Source organism: Centruroides sculpturatus, unplaced genomic scaffold (assembly GCF_000671375.1).
Source record: "Centruroides sculpturatus isolate CEXI.00-Female unplaced genomic scaffold, Cexi_2.0 scaffold150, whole genome shotgun sequence".
Taxonomy (NCBI): domain Eukaryota; kingdom Metazoa; phylum Arthropoda; class Arachnida; order Scorpiones; family Buthidae; genus Centruroides; species Centruroides sculpturatus.
Window position 1 is genome coordinate 363281 of NW_019384512.1, and position 22826 is coordinate 386106.

Genomic DNA, 22826 nt, shown 5'->3' on the forward strand with positions numbered 1-22826 from the left:
TATGCTTAATTTAAAATGTTGAGAAGTTGTTTTTAAAGTTCGTTGTTTATAATTAATGAAATAAAGTTTAAAACTTTTATGTTTAACGCTATGAAACAATAAGAATTACTAAAAAAACAAAAAGTTATTTTTAAGAATTATATTTTAAAGCTATTTTTTAATTATTATTGTTCTAAAGTGAGCTATTTTCTTTAAAAACGAAAGTGCTGTTTACTGTAAGTTTTCCTGTAAATAACAGTATAACAATTTTAAAACAATATTATAATCTATAAATATTTAATCGGTGCTATCTTTCACTTACTGAATCTTCAGTTTCTTTTGTAACATCAAATTTAAGTTGTGCTTCTGAATTGCAAGAAAATCAAGAAGTATGTAACAATAGCACTAAATACCTAAACCCAAGATAATTAATTATCATTAGTAATTATTTTATTTATTATGAAAATGATGAAAAATAATAATTCACTTACGCTCAATACGACTCCTTTAGTTATAACGAAGAAATCCAGACATGTTACTCCTATAGTTGGGCCATTCAGTCTTTCCAAGAATAATGTAATCTATAAATAATTAATTATCCTATTAAATGCTATTTTAACAATAAATATTAGGATTAAACACGTTAAAAATAACTCTCGTTCTAACAGATAATCTCATTGACAAAATAATTATATTCGATTAAAGTAAAAGACTTTTCCAAATACACAATAATTGTTAATTATTAATAATGTAAACGATTACTGTAAATTTTACCTTGACTCTTTCATGCAAAGGAAGTTCGGGTAGAGATAATCCATGCAAAATCTCATAGGGACGGTGAGCCTAGTAAAAATTTTCAATTAGACAAAATATTAATTAACAAACATTATTCGAGTGATACTTACTGCAGAAGATACGCCAGCAGCATTCAAAGAAGTTAACAAAAGTGTCATTACCAAGAGAACAGTGTGGATACCTAAGAGTACTCGAGAATCAGTCGATTGTTCGGGCGAGGTAAATTGGTAAAGAGAGATGCAGGAGCCAGGAATAAGGATCAGATACGTGGTAAAGATGTACCACTGGCAAAACTTATTGATAACTTTGACCATTCTACAACCTATGAAATGCTTCACTTGCATGGGTTCAAACGTGCTATCTGCCGGTTTGTTAGCTCGTTGTAATTCGTAGAGATAATGCAACTGATTAGTAATTTCTTCGTATCTTCTGGATAGACCTTTGCAAATTACGATAAAAAAAATGGCAGAAGACAGCCAAGAAGTGTAAGCGAAGTAGAGAGCGATTATCATTAACACGCAGAGAAAGATATGCCAAATACTGTCGGGATAGAATCTTAGAGTACGCATATAATATATATAGCTTTCTGTAATCATAACTCCCACAATGACAAAAGGAAAAACGAAGTAGCAAGTGATTTTTTCGTAACGGGCGATCTTCTTTTCGGTTCTCTGCGGATTTTCGACACCAAATTTACTGAGCCTGGTTATGTCCCAAAACGCCCGATATGGCGTTAGTAATTTTACTCTGGGACCAACGAGATTGAAGACCGTTGTTGAGAGAGCTGCATGCAGATACGATTGAGATACGATAGTGTAAGATTGAAGCCAACTCTCTTCGCCACTCAATTCGGGTGGAAGATTCATCATTCTGTAAAACCATTCGATAAAAGCGATCCATAGAATTACCATAACTGTCCTTTCGTAGATTCTCTCGAATTTTTCGTTATATCTGGTTCCAGGTTTGCTATCTATTTCATGAATTGCACCACTAACTCCAAACCATTTAGCCAACTTCATAATTGGGCGGAAAAGACAGTTTAAACAATGAATGCATCCCGGTCCTATACATACCGCAGCATCTTCCATCTCCCTGTTGGGATCATAAATACTTTTTCCAAAAATCTTTATGTCGATCATGTTTAGTGACTGTCTTCTCGCCCGATCTTCTAGTTACGATAAGATTGCAGTCTTCGATACAGGAATCGTGGTTATGTAAACATTGGTTATTGGTTGGATGGGATGTTCTACAAATATGACGACCGTCATCAGCTCTGACGTCATTCATATTGCTTTCTAAGATATTTTTTAAAACACCTTCTGTAATTATATAACTTTTGAGATTCAAAATATAAAATAAAAATATAATACTATAATTACATTTCTAATTTACTTAAAATAAACGTATCCATAATAAATTTACAAAGTTTTAGATTGAACTTTTTGATTTAACTCCGTAATATTTCAAGCTAAAAGCGAATCCCATTATAATATTTAATTATATTTTTAAAAATTAACTTAATACTTTGATTTACTAAATAATACTTTCATATATGGATTATTTATCTGATCGATTTATTTGTGTTTCGAGATGATCGATTTTTCCTGTATCGAGCAGTATCCATGGTGACTCTATTCTAAATTTTTGTCTTTAAAAATGTAATTTGATAGAATAAAAATAAAGAAAATAATGATATATTTATTTTTATGTATACAAAAAATTATTTTTAATACTAATTTAATAAATATTTTTAAAAACTTCATAAAAATGTTTAATATAAGATTATTTCTTACTAATTAAATGCCAAATGAAAAGTAAGTATTTAAAATAATATTATATTTTTAAACAAATAAAACTTAATTAACTAATTATAAAATAAAAAGTATTGCATAATTCAATATTTTCATTCGAATCATTTAATTACGCCATGAATTTTTAACAATTAATAATTTAATAACCGAATTTTATTCGTGGAAATAATCAAAAATTCGACAAAAATCAATGTAAGATTTAAATATAAAGTTTCAAAATAAGTTAATACGATATTTAAGTATGATTTACCGAAATATATATGGATTTTTGTACGTAGAGAAACTAAACCTTGCAGCATCATCAATTTTTCTTTGGATGCCAGAGTCCATTTGTAAAAACATAAAGTCTAATATATCAAATACACTTTATATCTAGAAAAATCATCATATTTATCTGAATAAAAAAAACAAGAGAGATTTATAAAGCGAAAATAAACCAAAAGATAATTTATTCTCTTCTTAAACAATGTTCTTTATCAGATGTAACGATTCGCACTATCTTTTAAGCTTGGTATCACTTTTGTTCTTTATTAAAGAGATACGTAAAACATTCTTTATAACTAGAATTATCTAGAATTATTAGAAAAATCGAAATAACGAAAGTATAATGAAATTAGCAGTAATGTAATGTAATAGTAAAAAAATAATTTTCTATAACCATAGTAAATTTATTATCAGAAGATGGATCAAATTACTTGGCGTTTCTTCCGTGATTCCGACAAAAACACAGGAAAATAAAACAATTTTTTAACAGAAAAAGATCAATGAAATGTTTTGTCTTATATAAAATATGATTTAATATATGAAAGTAATATTTTGAATTGATAAAAAAGAAAAAAATAATAAAAATAAAATATGAATTATTTTTAATGATTGTTAACTTTTGAATTAAATTTGCTTAAAGCAAATTTAATTCATCTTAACTAAAAATTTGCTAATTTATCTTTTAACAGAATCATTGAACTTAATATATATTTTATTATTATTACTTTGAAATTTTTTATATATTCAAAGTATTGGACAAAATATTCAGAACATAAAGATAAATTTAATATTGTAAGACAAATGATAAAAACTGATTAACAAAATAATCATTTTCTTTTTAGTTAATAATTTGAACGTTTTTATTTGAACATATATTTTAAAAATTACTTATGTAAAATGTTTAAAACGCTATATTAAATATTATGTACAGTACAGTGTGTTCCGTAAGTCACACACCGCAGGCAAAATAGCTGTTCAAATAATATGTTCGATGTAATTGCCGTCCTGTTGCACATAGAAATCATTTCACACATCTTACAAGATGTCGGGGATCACGGCCTGACACGCATGTGTAATTCTGAACTTGAAATGAGTGACGTGTTCGTTTAATAAATGAAATTTGTGTTCGCTCTGTGTGTTTGAGAGTTGAATTCTTATCATTGAAAAAAATTCATGGTGCTATCAAAACGTCTACTAATATAAACTTTAATTTGAAAATAAAATATGACGAGCAATTATTTATTGTGACGATGTCACAATGCCGGGCTGCAATTTTTAATCATATTTTTAATTTATTTAATTTGAAATATATGTTCTCCACCTCAAATTATTAGTAGTGTCGTGCCCCTGTACATCATATTTTTCTTTTAACAATAGAGTCGTACCGGTTATGTATCTAACACCTTTAAGGGGAAAGGTTTGAATTGAAATAACGTGACTTCTGGTTTTCAAAGTTAATATATAGTTAATAGGAACCTGCTGCCTCTAAGCTTTCCATATCTGGTCTCGACTTTCATCTATTATCTATTTTCATTCTCGAGATTAAGGAAGGACAGACAGTGGGAATTTATAGGTCTGCAATTTTTTTCAAATTGTAGCAAAAATGTAGGTATCTTCTTGTATATACTAAAGGTACTAAAGATATATGTATATACTAAAGGTATCCCTTGACTAACGCGGTTAATTAATCCGACTTTACTGCGAATATCAAAAGCGCGTTTAAAGTAAAGTTGTAAAATTTATCTTAAGTTTAATTAAAAAGAGCAAGAAAAAAAAATAATAAAAATTTTATACAAAATTAAAATTTTATTTGATGAATTCCTACAAGAGAGATATGCGTACAATACTTTAATAAAATATAAGTTTAACATTAACACTCGAGAACACTTGATTTGGTTTATGTTTCAATGCTATGCTTATTATGTGCAATCGATACATGGCATATGACATTACATAAACTACACACACTTCCACTAAATCGCGATAATTTAGGAATAGCCAAGAAATAAAACGAATTCAGAAGGCTTTTTAATTGTAACAGAATTATCGATATAATTTTTTCGGCCCCCAAAAAGTAATCGTAATATCCCGTTGGCAGAGGATTATTTTTAAAAAAGATACAAATAAATAATCAAAAAATAGTCTAGCAATGTTTTATCCGGGTCATATATTCGGACACACTACAATATATATATTTATATGGGACACATACTGTATATTCATGATCAGTAACGATCGGAACACCTGGCGTAAACTTAACACAAAATTTTACTTTGCTCAGATATACTCTTGAATGATCTCGTTTTCTCACTTCAGGCATTTGGTTCGATACGCACACTGTAAATTTAATAGTAAGTAATCCCGAAATAATTTAATAATACATAACCACCCGTGATTTTATACCGCGGAGACTTCTAGATTCAACAGCGATAGTTTCATTTTGTTAATAGAATTATATCTTAATCTGATATTTTTAAAATTAGGATTAACTAAATTTTATTGCTTACGTAACAATTAGACGATTTGTCACTTTATAGAATGACCAATTACACGCAATCAGTTATATCGCATGTAAAATTACGTGTGATTTTAAAGCCATAAATTTATATATTTACATAATATATCTTCGCAATATAAAGGACGAAGCACCATTTCAATTAAACATTCTAACAATATTAAATTGTTTATATATCATATTAGACCTAAAAAACTACATAACTATTTACATAGATTCTACAGCTTTTTTTATAGTTCTTTTATATAGACGTTAAATAAGTATGAATATTGGAAATGATAATTAGCATGAAAAACTTAAATGGATAAAAACTATATATACATTAAGGGATTATATTATCAATATCTATATTTTATGTGTATTTTGCGTGCTTTAACACATTTTTCTACATTACTTCCTGTAACCAATTATATTGTTTTGACAATTTTTATCTTTAAAATGTGCGTGATCAAACTCAACATTATAATGCGTGTCTAACGTAAGAAAAACTGATTATGTAGACCTATAAAAAATTGTTACATCGATTTGACAGATTAAGGTTTCAGAATTATTATAATTTATTGAAGTTATTTTTTGCGATTAAGCTATTATTAAGCTAAATATAATTTAAATTTTATTTAAATTAATGGTTAGGTGTAGACTATTTAAAAAATGCAACTAAGAAAGTATCATTTTATTAATTAAAGGAATATTTAATTCTCTTATTTTTTGTGTTGCTAAGACACATCATTACATTTATGAAACATACGAACATTACATGGATGTAAATATAACATACATTTATAAAATAATGGACATTATTGTTATATAAATATTGTAATTTGTGTTGATACTAAAACAAAGATTTTTATTCCGTTTCTTAATGAAGAGGAATAATAATATTCTACATATGCAGTATATAATTTATTCAATTCATTGCAACTATTTTTTTCTAATATTTAATAAATTTTAATAGGAAATTTGTATTATATTTGAAAATATTCAGAAGAAAAACTGCAAACTTTTCAAAGAAGATTAATTTTTCTGATTAAAAAATGACAAGAAACAAAATTTTATGTCTGCAATTGATTTCTGTTGTCGCAATATTTATGGGTTAAATATTTATGTTCTACCGTCGATTGAATGAAATATTTAAATATTTCTACTTTAAACAAAGAAAAGTTTAAAAGTTTTAACAACAAAGTTTATAGATTTAAGTTCTAATAACTTGATAGAATATAAATCAATTATAAACTTGTAAATTTTATCACTTATATTGATCTAATATCAGCTCTATTTATTATATTAATCTTAATATATGATAGTCAATTCAGATAATGTACAGATTTAAATTAGTTCAAATGTAAACTTCACTGATTACAAGCAAGAAAGGTTAGAATAATTTAAATTCTTAACTATCACAATTATCTTAACTAATAAAATTATTAGTTAAGATAATTGTGAATGTAGAAAATTTTCAGAAAGTAAGGAAAATATTTTTTATTTGACCTTTTAAAGGATTTAAATAAATATTTAAAAGAAAAAAAATTCATAGAAGAAACTAAAATTTCTTTACTTTTTGTCACGTCCAATTACCAGAAACAATAGTCTTCCATTACAGAGACGACCTTTTTTTAGAGATTATCGATATTTTTTGCTAATAGATCAAATAATTAATTTGGAAATTATTATTTGTTATAAGAGAAATAAATAGAATTATTTTAAATAAATTATAGGAATTTAAGCAACTTATGATCTTTAAAAATTAATGATTAAAGACACTTGACAGATTGGTAGATTAATAAAACTTGAATTTTATCGCTATGAAAATAATTCAGAACGTTTAATCGATTTCTTAATTTATTATCTTTATGGCCGATAACAATTTAAGAAATCAGGAATATAAAAGAAACAGCCAAATAAAAAATAATCAAATTATATAAATAATTCAATTTTTAACTTATTAAAAACGCATTTTATAAACTTAGATTATACAAAACCAATGTAGATATTTTTATATTTTTATCTTGTATTTAATTTTATCTTAATATCTTAATCGCACTTAATTTTTGCTTTCAATTTTACATTCAATGAAAGAACGCGTAAATTTTTATATTGCAGAACTTACCTTTACGGTCTAATTAGTTCCCAGGAAACCATTTTTAAGCGAATTATTGTAAGTATAATTCTGATTTTCTACAGATTTCATGCGCATAAATTAATGTTTTACTTTTGGAATTGATAATGCAATTTAAATTATATAATATTAAACAGAAATGATCAACAAAATGCGATATTTCATAATAGAAAATTGATAACAGTCATAAAGTGGGAGATTTATTGTATATTAAAGTACAAATTTTTCTGTAATAATTTTAATAAGCATAAATAAAAATATTCATATATTTTATTATCTACAAAGTATAGAATTAAGTATATTTTATTATTGATAAATTGTAAAAATAATATATTGTTATTTGCTACTTTTACAATGTAGAAGTATTAAATAAAGTTTCGAATTGTAAAACTGCCTATATATTGAAAAAATGAATAATAAATTAATAATCTCGTAACAGGAAATAAAGGAATTTGTTCTAAATCCGATATACGAATAATACAATCCAATTTCAGTAGCTTAAGGATAAAGAATAAGTCAAATAAATGCAGAGTTTATTTATGAAATTGAATCATAAAGCAAAGAAGTTGAATTTTACTTTCATAATTTAGATTCTGAATATTTCTGAGAACTGAAAAGATATTTAAAGCTTTACATCATTTTATGAAGAGAGAATCTTTGTCCAAATGGAATGTAAAATTTGCAATATAGAAAAATAAAACATGTCGTCGGAATAGAAGACATTTTCAACTTTATTGCTATCCAGAAAATAGTAGTCTACTTAAATAATATATATATACGTTTGTAAGAATGACTTGCTTGATGCTTTATTTGGACTGGTTTGTAGATTGTCGAAAGAGTTGTAGCTTCAAAATAAATCGATTGTCCTTTTACTCAGGGATAAAGGTACGTAATTTTTCTACTAAACCTCATTCTCGCTATTCACTTATATTTTCTTTTTTTACTTAAAGTTTCTGGTATAAAATATAGAAATCTTGTTCCGATAAATATAAAACTGGATTTTTATGTCCAAAATAAGTATTTTTATACCCTAAATAATAAAAATAAAATTTTTATCTTATCATTTTTCTAATATTTTTGAAGTGTAAAGTAAGGATCGGTGCAAGATTAAATTAAATACGAAATAAGTTTCAAAAAATTAAAGAAAGAGAATTTAATTAATTATAAAAAAAATGTCTTCTTTATATGGCTCCTTTTTTTAAACAGAAGACCATATAAAGAAAATTGAACTAATGAGAGATAGATACAAGTTCATTTCCTGGAAACAAGTTTAAAAAATCAATAAATTTGATAGTACGATATTATTTATCTTATGAGAAACGGATATGAAATAGATTAAAAATATCAGTTTTTAAAAAATTCATCTTAAATTGATATGTAAGGTAAATTGGCAAAAGTTAAAATCGATAATATAATGCCCAAGCTTATTACATTAGAAAAATGTGTAAGAATATCTTGTACTGGTTTTGGTTGAGTTATAGTATTCAATTAACACGTACAATACCACTTTTCTGCGTTTATTTTGTGGTCTTGCTGCAGTCAGTTCTCGCAGGAAAAGACCACTTGCTGCCACAGTTTAGTGGTTCGCGAGTGGTCCGTATCGACAGCTGAGAACCATACTACAGAAATCTAGTATCAAAATGAATTTCGATGAAGCACTGTTATGACTTTCATTACACCGAAGAAAATGGTGTCTCCGAAACAGAATTTTTGGGGTTCATTCGATTACAGAATATAAAAATGGAGACAGGTTTCACTTTCTTCGTCATCGGTTGAGAAAGTACGAAGGTATTTTAATGACATCGGATTTTATCCTATTTGAAAATAACGTGGATTACCAAGTTGTTACGATTCGAGATAAATTTGCTGATTATTTTCTAACTGATAAAGAATTACAATGGTAGTATAATAAGTGCTAAGATACTGTGTGTTGAATTGTTGAATAAATTGTACAATTACACACTCATTACTCGTTTTTTTTTTTTTTTATCCTTCCTTTCAAAATTTTCATAAAATTTGGAACAAAAATATTCCACGCCTATGCTTTCTTTTTCGATTCTGTTGCTATAAGCAGTACTTGTATAGTCTCAAACACATGATAAATTTTGAATTTCTGCTATAAACAACTTTGTGTCTAAAGAATCGTTCCCGTCTTTATTTCGCGCAAAATATTGTACCTGATCGATTAACCGATTTTCGCGCCAAACGTTCACATAACCAGATATCACGTGCACTGGTGCGTGGCATTGTGTGAGTTACATTCAACCACTGACAACAACAATTTTGTGGGCGATATCGACCACACAATGCGACTGTCGTCGAACACTATTTCAGCGAATGGTCTGTCTGAGTTACTATCGTGCGTTTCCATATTAATTCATTATCGTCCACAAGCAACCATTGTTTTGCGGTTGACGTGTGATTTTGATGCAGTACATGCAAGTTAAGACTAAATTATCTCAGCACAGATTGAAATACAATAGGTACAGTACTTTATTCAACAGCATTTACTATAAGTGCTATTTAAGGTTTCAGATTTTTTCATTATAATTTATAGTAAAATGTTTTATTTGTCAACTTTAGTTCTTTCCCGGGCCGAATGGATAAAACTACTGAACCCTGGTAGTTGATCTTGAATCTGCGCCCGACAACGAACTGGTCGATTACGGTTTTCCAGGATTTTTTACGTGTTTAACTTTGCCTAAATGAGCATCAGTTTCCCATAGAAAGTCCTCTCGGGACATACCTCTCTTTTGGCAAATCGCCCATGTGTTGCATTGCCTTATATCATTAATTCAATTAGTTCAAATCGAAAATATAACTTTTAATAAACTAAATTCATGTTGACTGATGAAATATAAATGGCTTTAATAACATCTATAAGATATTCTGAAAATAAAGCACTGAGCTGGTTGTACTGGTTATAATTTAAACTATAGAGTAATTATCTGCAGAATGAATTTAATCTGAATTTCTAAAGAATAAGCCATACTCATTGCATGAGTTACTTTTTATTGACGGATAGCTATCGTCCAGTTAGCTGAAAAATTCTTACTGTATAGTTCTCTTACTATGAGCGATGGTAAACAAGATGGAGGAGAGAAAAATGAGTAAACGAACGCATCAGACAGATTACAGTATAAACGAAAATGTATATTAATACGAGTAAATATTGTAAATACTGTTTACCATATTTATTAATATACATTTTTACTTTGCGTACTCCCGGGAGGGTGTTCATAAAGTGCAGGATCTAAAAGCCCACCCACATGTTTGTTGTGCGTGGAGATCACTATGAAGAAAAGGGGATCCCACACTGTCTCCAATACACTGCTTTTTTCAATTTAACGGTTGATGGCTTCATTTGAGTCAATCTGCTGATTGATGGTCGAGTCATTTCTGACTTCGGCTGGGAATCAAATGATCGATGTAAACTGGACAGACATGTCCCTGCTTGACAGTATTGTCATGTCAGAGTAGGTGTGTTTTGTTTGAGTGCAGTGTGAGATATAATTATCTGGAAACCCTGGTGTGACCCATGTCACCCATGAGACGGCATTCTCTTGTTGGGCACCATGGTGGATGAGGTTACTGGGCTGAATATTTTTCTGTAATTCAGAGTTCACAAACAAAACATCCTGGCACGGAACGTCTCCCCCATTTTACAACCACGATGTCTCATTTTACAGTCCAATGGTGAACATATACCAGTCAATTGTTCTCCGGTTTTAAGCGAAAAAGTCGCTCGAAGTATAGAAAGTACAGAAATTACGATCAAGGAAACCTGGCAAAGATCGTATGAATCTCTGTAATTATAGACCAATATCTCTGACAAGTTGCCTCTGCAAACTTTTCGAGAGAACAGTAAACAAACGTTTGTCGTTTCTCCTAAAAAAACACAATTACTTTTTATCACATCGGAGTGGATTTCATAAGAACAGAAGTACCAGAAATAATTTAATAAACCTTGAAACACCCATCTGCGAGGCTTTGGTACGAGAACAGCACTGTGTCTGTTTTATACGTGTAAGCATATATACTGAGAAGGCCTACAATCGTTGTTCGCGCTTTGGAAAACTGTGATTTGGACAAATTTGGATTACGGAGTATTCTACCAATATTTATTAAAAACTTCCTACAGAATAGAAGATTCCAAGTTAGGATGGGTCTCACGTTGTCTTCGCCTTTCATACAAGATGATGTTCCTCATTGTTCCACTTTGAGTGTGATCTGTTCCTCACAAAAATTAACATCATAACTAATAGTTTCCTGCTATTGTCAAACATTATCTATATATGGACGACTTTCAGATCTCCTGTGAGTTTCATTGAGAGACAACTGCAAACCGTAAAATACTGCATACATCATTAGGTCAGTAATAATGTCTTTAAATACTGATAATACTTTGTCAGAGGCGTGGTTTGCACGCCGATCCAAGAATTTATCTAAAAGTAGAAAAATTCCAATGGAGAACGAAACAAAATTTCTGGGTGTTCTGTTTGACAGAAAACTGACTTTCCTACCTATTTGCGCAACCTAAAGAGCAGCTACTTAATGTCTCTAAACCTTTTAAAGGTATTAAGTTGCTCATCTTGGGGAGCTGACAAATGTCCCATATTCGGTTTATCGGGCTTTCGTCTTTTCGAAGCTGGATTATGGATGCATTGTATGTCTCCGGACGAGAATCTACTCTTTACATACTGGATCGAAATCTACCATGAAACATTGCATTTGTACATTAATGTCTTTCGGTCGTCTCCTGTTCAAAGCCTTTTTTATGTGAATGCTTTTGAACCTGCAGTGTCACTCAGAAGACGAGTTTCCGAGGACAGTCGAAATACTAACAAATGGACAGTCGAAATACTAAAAAAAAAATCTTGCTGATTAATCAGAATCAGTTTAAAAAGCAGGAAAAACAAATAAAAACAATGATTTTCTTACGGTTATTGAGTTTCAGGACGACAAAAATGTGACGGCAATTTTGCCAAAAATTTCAAAATTTCTCGATTTTTACATAAATACTACACAAAACATTGTGTATTAAAATTCGTAATGTCGACAATAATGAAATCCATAGTCTTGTTCATTGTTTAGAAAGAAATGATCAAAACAGAGCTTAATCTAGTACTAAGAAACATCGCACGCGAGCTTTTTGTGGGAAATGTTCAGCTTCACAGTTGTGAACACCGAATTTAAACATAAATTTTTCGGATTTTCGAACAGTTCAAATTCTTATCTTATTCTAATAGGGAGTCGGTCTGAATTGCATAATTGCAAGTTTTCGCTTCTCAAATGTAAAATCTTTGTTTGCTGCTATGTTACGACTCTTATAGAAAATCAACACTTTTATTACTGAATTCTGATTTAGGAGTAAATGCCCTATAGAGTAGTGGAAAAAATCCTGTTTTCGATTTGTTACTCCAAAGACGAGAGTAGTTTCTACTCTCGCCGAGAAAGCAGCTATCTCTCTTTTATTACAGGTATCCCTTGCCTAACGCAGTTTTGCTTCATCATACATTATGAGCATCATAGAAAAGCGCATCATACATTAGGAAAGAAGCTTCAAACTATGATTCAACGTCGGATCAGTGCTCCCATAAGATGAAAGTGGTTGCAATCGTGGCTAATTTGGCCTTGGAAACAAAGAACGTTTCTTGTTTTCAGTACCAAGTTATGATCAAGTTGTTGTCAACATATGATTAAGTTGCACGAGACGACAATAGACAAATATCGTTCATCAATTTTTTATATTTGCAAAATAGGATAGAAGTTATAATGGTTGAATATTCTAAATTATAGAGCTCGTGAATATTTTAATAATGCAAATTTGTCAAAATTTTAGGCTAGAGGCTAAACCTTAACTTTCTATTGGACTTTCTAAAAGTCAGAAATATGATAAAACAGCTTTGATTATTTATTAGATGTTTTATTTATATAATTAGTTATTGTCATTCAATCTTTTATACAGCTTTTAAAAATGTTTCGTTATTATGTTATTTACCACTTTTGTTGTATTTCTGTACATTTAAACAGTCTATATTTATTTACTTACACTTACATCATTAGACATGCCATAACAACGTGTACGGCTCTTGTGCCCGAAAAATCCAACTAACTACAGTTGCATTAACTCTGACAATTAAGGAAAAATTGTATCGCCTAAAGAAAAAAAAGGTCTGCTTCCAAAAAAACTAAAAATCAAGTTGTCAATGTACTTAATTTGTGTCCTTTATCGATGCCGCTAATATTCTGTGAAAAGTTTTCTATAATGACTGCCGCACGTTTTTCACACTAGATATTGAAGAAGAATATCCGTAAATGATAATAATTAATCATAATGACAATTGCGCAACTTGCTTTCCTAGTTTTATAGATAGAATACTTTGCGTTTGGATGACACAATCGTATTTGTTTTTTTAAAATTGAAATCGATTCTTGAAACTTACAATCGCTATGAAACATTATAAGACCTGACCTTTCTTTAAATATATTTCACCAATGTTAGGATAAACTTTGTTTAAAATATAATTTAAATAGTCTAAATAAAAGGTATCTACATCGGAATCAGAACTGATCAGCCATCTTCTTTCTTCGCTACAAAATGAATTTTAACCTCCCAAAATCGGCCGGTTAACTTATCCGGGAGTTTATCTTAAAAATTTACACGCGTGCAACTTGCTATTAAAGACAAAAATATAAAAATAAAATGTCATTGTTTTAGTATTATTATTAGATTTATAGTTTTTTAAAAAATAAATTTTTGGGTATTATAAATATTTATAAAGTTGATTTGATATAAGACTTTTTCATATATTAATTGAATTTTTAATTATATTAGTATGTCTTCTTGTTCACTGACATTTTTAATACATTTGTACTGTATATGGATATGCATATGTAAGTGTATTTGTGTGTTTATATAAAGATCCGGTTATCAGTTCCCTTTAATTTTGAATTTGCTACTTATTAAGATTTTACGGAAATTATGCCTTATGGTCATTTTCATACACACACCGTAAATGTAAAAAATATTGAGATTATCGAAAAGTTTATTAAATGATTTATCTTTTTTATATTGTAATTTCAAATTAAATAATATACTTTAATAGGTTAAAACGAAAGTATAAATACCTTAGTACTTACACTTTCAGTTTACTGAAATGACACCAAATTGAATATAAAGTTGAATTCTTAATAGATCTATCAAACTTTTTAGAAACAATTTTGAATGTTATTTTATTCTTCAGAAAACAAAGGTGATATAATTGATTCTAATATAATGACAACAGTAAAGTAAAAATATTAAGTGTTTTTTTCTCTTAAAGATTTGTTTTTGGTGATGAATAATCTAGAATAAATGAAATGTAAGAATTAATGCCTTAATGTACAAAATAGCAAGGACGTAAAAACTTTCGAAAAAAGTTAGTTGATATCTACCGTATTTTTCATGATTCATTTCCTCGAGGCTTTCATTCCCTTTTCTTTGTATCAAGTTTCATCACTAAACAAATATTGATTATCGATTATTTTTTTTCACGTTTAAATCTTCGTTGTTTTATTTTCTAGTTTTATTTTTTATGGATCTTAATGTCTTCCATTTTTTCCTTATTTAATTTTATCAATTTTATTTATCTGTATTATCATCGGTTGAATGCTGGCTTATTACGTTCTAAATTATTTGGTGAGTGAAACTTTTCTTTAATAGGTTTAAATATTACCAAGCTTATATTAATTTCTCCAGCTTACATCAATTATTTTATTACTGAAGTTGACATTAGCGATACAAATTTCGGAATATTTAACCCCTGAACTAATTTTTAACTTTTTTCCGTCTGGACATTCTTCATTTATTTCTTCTTCAATCGCCTTGTTTAACCATTTTACAGGTGTGACTAGTCTCAGCAAAGTTCTTCAATACCAGGATGCTTCGAGCTTCATGAATAGTTTAAAAATTTATATCAATATTTTAAAAAATGCACATATTATTATTAAATAAAGTTTTTATGAAATACAAAAGGAGAACTAGCTAGAAAATTACTAATTTTATATTTTTAGATTGCTTTATAGGTTTAAAAATTATTGAAGGGAAATTTACAAAGATTCTTTACTTAAAAGGTAATAGAAATTTTTTCTATATTTGTAATTTCATTAGCATTTTCATGAAATGTTAAAATAATAAATTTCAAAGATCCAATTTAAATGCTAGAACTAAAATATAGATTACGAGAAATTATTTATTGTGATATCGTCACAATGCCGGACTACAATTTTTAATCATATTTTTAATTTATTTAATTTAAAATATATGCTCTCCACCTCAAATTAGTAGTGCCTCGCCCCTGTACATTATACTTTTCCTTTAACAATAGAGACGTGCCGGTCATCTATTAATTGCTATCAGGGGAAGTTTTGAATTGAAATAACGTGGTTTTAGTTTGCATCAGCAGTTAATAGGGGCCTCTTACCCCTAAGCTTTCCATATCTGTTTTTGAATTTTATTTATCTAACACTATTCCCGAGATTAAAGAAAGACAGATAGACAAACGGACGACAGTGGGAATTTATAGATCTATAATTTTTTCAAATTGCAGTCCAATTAATAGCAAAATATTACCCGCTACTAAAAATATAGCATTAAAATCATCAAAATAAAGGCATAAAATTAATATAATAAAACTAAAATAAGTGAGACATTTAAATGATTTATATTTACATAAATTTTAAATAAAACTTAAAGTTACTAATTTTTAAAATAACTTATCTAAAAGAATTATGAAACAATTCCGAAGATTCTGTAAATTCAATAAATGAAAAATGGAAAAGATTTTGATTATTTAGAAGAATTGAAACAATTTCGATTACTTTTACAGCAATGAGAAGAAATAGATTGATTACGAGATAAATTATATCAAATTGTATTTATAAATTGCTTTCTTGTAAAAAAGAAGAAGAAAGGAATTCTTTGAATTCGTGTGTGAAGATAGCAAATGTAATATCAATAGAATTAATTTTTCTTATTCTTTTAAAGTACGATTATGATTTTTCCTGTTTCTAACTAACAGATATCCATTTATTTAAATGTTTAACGCTTAAAGTATTATCGAATTCCTAAATATCTAATATTTTTTGTTTACAACATATACAATATTCATTATATATATAAGCTATATATACATATACGCCTGTGCATTTGCTATATTATAGCCTATGTTATACGTTAAAGGTATTATTTTTTATTTTATAAAATATGTACATAAAACTCACACATATGTATAAAATAGATATGGTGCATTTTATTGATGACAGAATTTTATATTTCAAATATTTTTAGTTTTTTATATACTAAGTTATTGATATAAATGGAGAAACGTATAAAAGAAATCATATTCACAAAACAAATTTTGTTGAAAGATTTCACTGGTACACTACCAATTTTCCGGTACCCTTGGTTCCAGAATTTTGCCGAATTATCCATTTTACCAGATCAACAGAGGCATCATAATAATAACTCAACAATACACCTCTGACCAATTTATTACGTGTTTCTAAAGCACCCCGTGTCTCTAAAGCACCGTAGACTACGAGAAATATTTTGTGTTGTAAAAAATTGAAGAAAAAAATCAAAAGTATTTGTATTTTGCTAAACTACATTCCTAAAGCAGCATTCCTAAAAGAATTTAAGAAATTTTATTTACTGCTTTATTGTTATAATAATATTTTTAGGAATACGACTTACCTATTTAAAATATAAGTGTCCTGTTCAGATAAATGCCAACTATGGTCATCGATGCTCTAGTCATTCTGTGAAGTAATATTTCGTAATTTGTCTAGATTAAAGAAGGTTTCAGATACAGAAAGATATAGAATAATTGGTGGTCTATCTGTATTATTAAAGTCTGCAAATTTTTAATAAACACCAGTTCTTGATTAATGCATAATTATTATTATGCATTTTCATAATGTTATATGTTATGTTCTTATGCTTTAGGAATGCTTTTCTGTTAATGATATGTTCAAAGTTTGTATTATATTCAAACCATAATCAAGTGAATCCACTAGTATAGGCCTATTAATTTTCATATAAAGATCGAATGCTTCAAAACTTCAAATAAAAATCAAAAAATTCTCTGTATCGATTAATTTTACTTCATTTAACGTGATTTTTTACTAACCATACATATACATTTTGTAACGTTTCTAGCTGGTGCGAGTCAAAGAGAGATGGTCCTGTAGGGAATTTTTACATACAACTTTTATTAAAAATTTTTTAAGGTAAAAGTAGAATATTCTAACAAGAATTCGTTCTCTTTTTTTCCTGCTATTGTTTTAAGGGCGACCATTTTCTTTTCAAGAATTTTTATAATTAAACTTTTTCTATAAAAGAAATAAAAGAATAATTTTTTATTTCTTTTAATTTTCCTCTTAGAAATTTTCCGTATCCACTCCTTAAAGAAATAGAGTACTAAATTTCATATATTAACTAAAATTTATAAATATTATTTAATTAAATTATGAATACTATATAAATATATATATTTATTTTATATTAGTAGTAACGTCACACAAAATCTTGGTAATTATTTCGTTCTTTTCATAATAAAGGACGTTTTCTTTCGTTCGTTATCTGGCTTCTTGTCAATTAGAAGTTCAAATCATAATTTTAAAAAAACTTATTTATTTTGGTTTAGAAGAAAGGAATCAAGAAATTACATTAGACGTTGTCAATTCTTGTTGCTATTAACATATTAAAAATAAAATATTTTTAGCCAAAAAACAAGTAAAATTATACTCTTTCTATTTCCGACGTCGAGGATTCTATGAGCCAAAAAAAAAAAACGACAAACAAATGGCAAGGAACAATCATTATTTTATTAATACGATCCAAATGAATTTCGCCATCAGGCCTTCTGATGGCGAAATGCATTTGGAACAAAAAAGAGAAGAAACAAGTGTATCATTTAGTAAGTATAAAAAACTATGTGATAATAGTAAAACTATTAACTTTAAATCTTACTGTCCTATAGAAAATAAAAAGAATGTCTTTATTATGGAATTGAGAAAAGTATTGAATCGAACAACCCAGCAAGAAAATATAGACATTAAAGTAAAACAATTGTTTAAAAAATTTCTGTTAAATGATTATCCGAAGTATATTCTTTGTAAGTGGTACAATTTATATTTAAAATGTAGATTTAATGTTAAAAATGACATAGAAGATATTTCTTATGTAAAGTTTCCTTATGTTACTAATATTTTTGAAAAATATAAACCGATATTTAAAGAATTTTCTATATGCATAGTTGCGAATCAAAAGAATAAGATGTCAAACATTTTCAGTATAATAAACAGTGAAAATTCGCCCAGAGACCAATTTAAGATCGCCAGTGTCGTATACAGAATGTCATGTATATGTGGAAGTCCAAATTATTACATTGGAGAAACCGGTAGAAGATTGAAGTTGAGAATAAAGGAACATTAGGCGGCCATTAGACTGAGAAGAACGGAATCAGCATGGTTTTTACATTGTAGAGAATTTAACTGTAATATAAATAGAAAAAATACTAAAATATTCTATATAATAGAAAATAATTTAGAAAGAAAAATTGTAGAACAGTTTTGTATCGCTGAACATGCAAATGTACTTAATTTGAATGTTGGAATGATTGTTGATGCATGCTGGGAACGACTGTTTGGTATAAAGCGTAACCAGCGATTGATATCTTGATGTATCCACTGAGGAGGCCTGATGGCGAAATGTATTTGGATCGTATTAATAAAATAATGATTGTTCCTTGCCATTTGTTTGTCGTTTTTTGGCTCATAGAATCCTCGAAGTCGGAAATAGAAAGAGTATAATTTTTACTTGTTTTTTTGGCTAAAAATTTTTTATTTTTAGTGTGTTAATATTTATACCGATCCCATTGGTTTTTGATAATTGAACTTTTTGCTATTAATTATGTCTAACAAATCTATAGAGGAAAGAGTCTAGTAAATAATTTGCTTTCCACTTTATTTATTCTTATTACAATAATTTTTAATAAAATAAATGCATACAATAAAAGCATAAGTGCTTCATCATAAGAATTATTTATTATTAATAGTGAAGAAGCATTTATGTTATTGTGAAATTGACTTATTTTATCATATACAAATGATATATACTTATTGTGTATATGAGAATTTTTTTCAAGAAACTTCAAATAAAAAATTATAAATAATTTACTAAAGTTTGATTTGTAATATATTTTATTTAATATTCAAATCCTAATAAACTAAATATATTAAAGTCTTCGCTTCAAATTAGTTTTTCTATCTTTCTCTTTTACGTCGAACATTCTTGAAGTGATTTAATGACTCAATTTATTTTTAATTTTATGTATTTAAGTCGTATTATCTTTTCTCTATGTTAAAATCGTACAAATTTTGCTTTAAAAAAATTCGAAGTGGTAGTTTTCATTCATGATTTATTCAAAAAAGATCACGATTCCTATTAAAAGGAAGTATAAGAAGTATGATCTTATATAGATTTTTATCAAGAAGTGAATATAACTATTATCAAAAAGAATTTAAAGAATTCCTATAATTAATTATTTCATACTAAAAAGAAAAGCTTTCAGAGAAAATTATTAATCAATTCGTCAGGCATTTTTAATTGCTTATATGTAAGAATTTTCTTTCATTATAAATCTGAAACAAATTAAATTATATTATAATTTATTTTTCTCATAATAAACGTTGAAAAATTTTTATCAATTTTGTTGGTAAAAGAACGGGATGATATTTTGGACATTTTAGCAATTTTTTATAAGAATATTTATTTCAAACTTATATTTAATTATTTAATATTACTTTAATAATCGAAAATTGCAATTATCAAAATATCATAAAATAAAGAATCATGATTATGAACAAATTTTAATTCAAAGTCTATTAAATAAAACAAACATCAAGACATCGAGTGTTATTTTAAAATTTTTAATATTTATAAATCTAAGAAAATAGAGAAAAAAACTGTTACTTATAAAATTACACTTAACAATGCAACAATTTAATTTAATTAATTAATATTCAGAGCAGCGGCTTATCAGTTCTGCCAACTATTTTTATACTCTAAACATCCTTAAACCGTATAAAAATGTTACATTTAATACTGTTTTATCTAGCATTTAAAATAATTTTGGTATTTTTCTCTGAGAAATTGTTATCGGTATTTATTACGATTTGGAAAATTTGTATTTAATTAGACATATAATTATCAATTTGTTGCAATAAGTCTCTCTTTATAGATTAAAAATAAGTAGCCTTTATTTCGGAAATTAATTAGCTCACAAGTTCTGTTACACCTATTTCTTTAACGAAATACGTCAGATTGTTAGTAAGAATTTTTAACATATAAAATCAAACATGTAATTTACAACAACCTTATTAATATAAGGTATAATTATGTGTCTGCTATCGATTCTCGAACAAAATTTAGTTATGTTTGGCGAAATTACAGAATTTTTAGTGAAAATCCCTTGGACCTCTGTAGAGCATTGTTTAGACCAGCTATGGATCAAACTATGGATCGTGACCCAATATTGGGTCAAGTTACAATTTTAATGGTTTCGCGAAATGATACTACCTTCCGCGGAAATACTTGTAATGGTTACATTACTGAAATATTCTCTAAGAACTAGGAACAATACATGCATCTGTTAAGTACTGAAAAACTTTTAACAACTTTTTTCTTTTTTTTTTTGTGGCGTAGTAAACACTAGTATTGTGTTTTATTCCAAAGACACGTGGCAAATTTTCCATTAAATTCCTTTATTAGTTGGTTTCAAAAAGAAAATCAACTTTTTTCTTATAATTGTTACTGTCATTTAATAATAAAAGTAAGATTATATAGTCTTTGTACATGAAATTCATTTATCTTATCTATTTTGAATAACATCAAAATAGATATTTTATGTAAGGTCGTAATCATAAAGCCATTTAAGTTGAATGATTTTGAAAATATTTCCTTGTTTATTCAAACTTTTAGGTTTATTGTCATTGTCATATATAAAAATAAATTATGCCAAAATTATTAATTATTTATATAAGTGAATCAATAAATGATTTTTAAATAATTTTTTTCCTGGTCTATTTACAAAATAAAATTGACAAAATCTTACAATCTAAAAATGTGTAGCTTATTTTGAAGAAGAGTTCATTAAGTTTGAAAAATATTACAAGTTTTTTTTATAAAGTAAAATAGACTTCCGAAGAATTTTGAAACACCCTGTTTTATTTACAATCGCCAATCTTACATTTTTAATAGTTAAATTTGAACAATAACTTACATCAATTTCGGTTTTTATTTGTTAAAAACTCGATATTGGCAAGAACCGCTCATAATAGAAATGTATTTGATGTTACACTTCACAGGTAGAAATTATCATCAATAATGCATTTGTGAATACGGGGGCGTAAGGCTCCCGTTCAATGGTCAGGATATGTCAGGCGAGTGGAAAGGGAGGTGATTGGGGTCGACGATAAGGTGAAGGGCGAGATCGAGTAAAAGAGTCTACCATTATTTTAACAAAGATAAAATAACAATTTATTAAGAATAGGCAAAATGACAAAAACTACACAAAGCTCTATACCGTCAGAGAGTTTCTATACGACAGAGAGAGTTTCACAGTGGTTTCATACCTCTTATAGCCGTCCACTTTGACGATTCTGAACGTGGATGCCTTTAAAATATCGATCCAAGGAATAATCCACAAATACGGCACAAATTATATAAAATCGCGACTTAAGCGCTCATTTAATTCGAGATTCATCGGAGATCGGAATTCCGCAAGTTCAGAAGATCGGCGCGATGTTGTTAATCCTGCGTTTGGTAATAGACTCTCCTGAGAGGGGGTAAGAACGGCCTTTTATCCGTTTTAGTGGGGATTTTCCATCACGTGATCGGATGTTCATAGGTTAGGGGTTATAGGTGTTCCAGGGATCTATAACAAATGACGACATTTGAATGCCAACTATCAACCTTTTTGCAAGATGAGATGCAAGTTCTGCAGAGAACAATAGATGTTGCTACTTAAGACCGGAAAGTTTACACAATCCTGGGCAAGATCGTTTTTTTCTACTAGGGCGTTACATAAACAAAAGTTTGATTAATTAACAATTTTGTTAATAAATGAGCGATAATTTCCGTCACCAAAATTCCGGATCTCACACATTATTTTATTTCGTTGTATAATATGTAGTGATTCCAGTATACCAGGTTTTTAAAACATTTTACATTATAAACATTTGTGTCGCGAAACCATTACAAACAAATATATTGGGTCGAGTGAGCTGGTATAAACTCATC

The 22826-nt window shown here is 28.0% G+C and overlaps 1 protein-coding gene across 1 annotated transcript; it reads right to left on the minus strand.

Moving 5' to 3' along the window:
- Positions 1-250: 250 nt before the first annotated feature.
- On the minus strand, positions 251-22328 carry LOC111622453 (gustatory receptor for sugar taste 64e-like). Its single transcript, XM_023364824.1, has 5 exons — positions 22160-22328; positions 885-2093; positions 754-822; positions 471-560; positions 251-392 (listed from the first exon to the last, which is right to left on the minus strand). The coding sequence occupies exons 2-5, from the start codon at positions 1911-1913 to the stop codon at positions 333-335; spliced, it is 1248 nt and encodes a 415-aa protein (XP_023220592.1). The 5' UTR covers positions 1914-2093; positions 22160-22328; the 3' UTR covers positions 251-332.
- Positions 22329-22826: the final 498 nt, after the last annotated feature.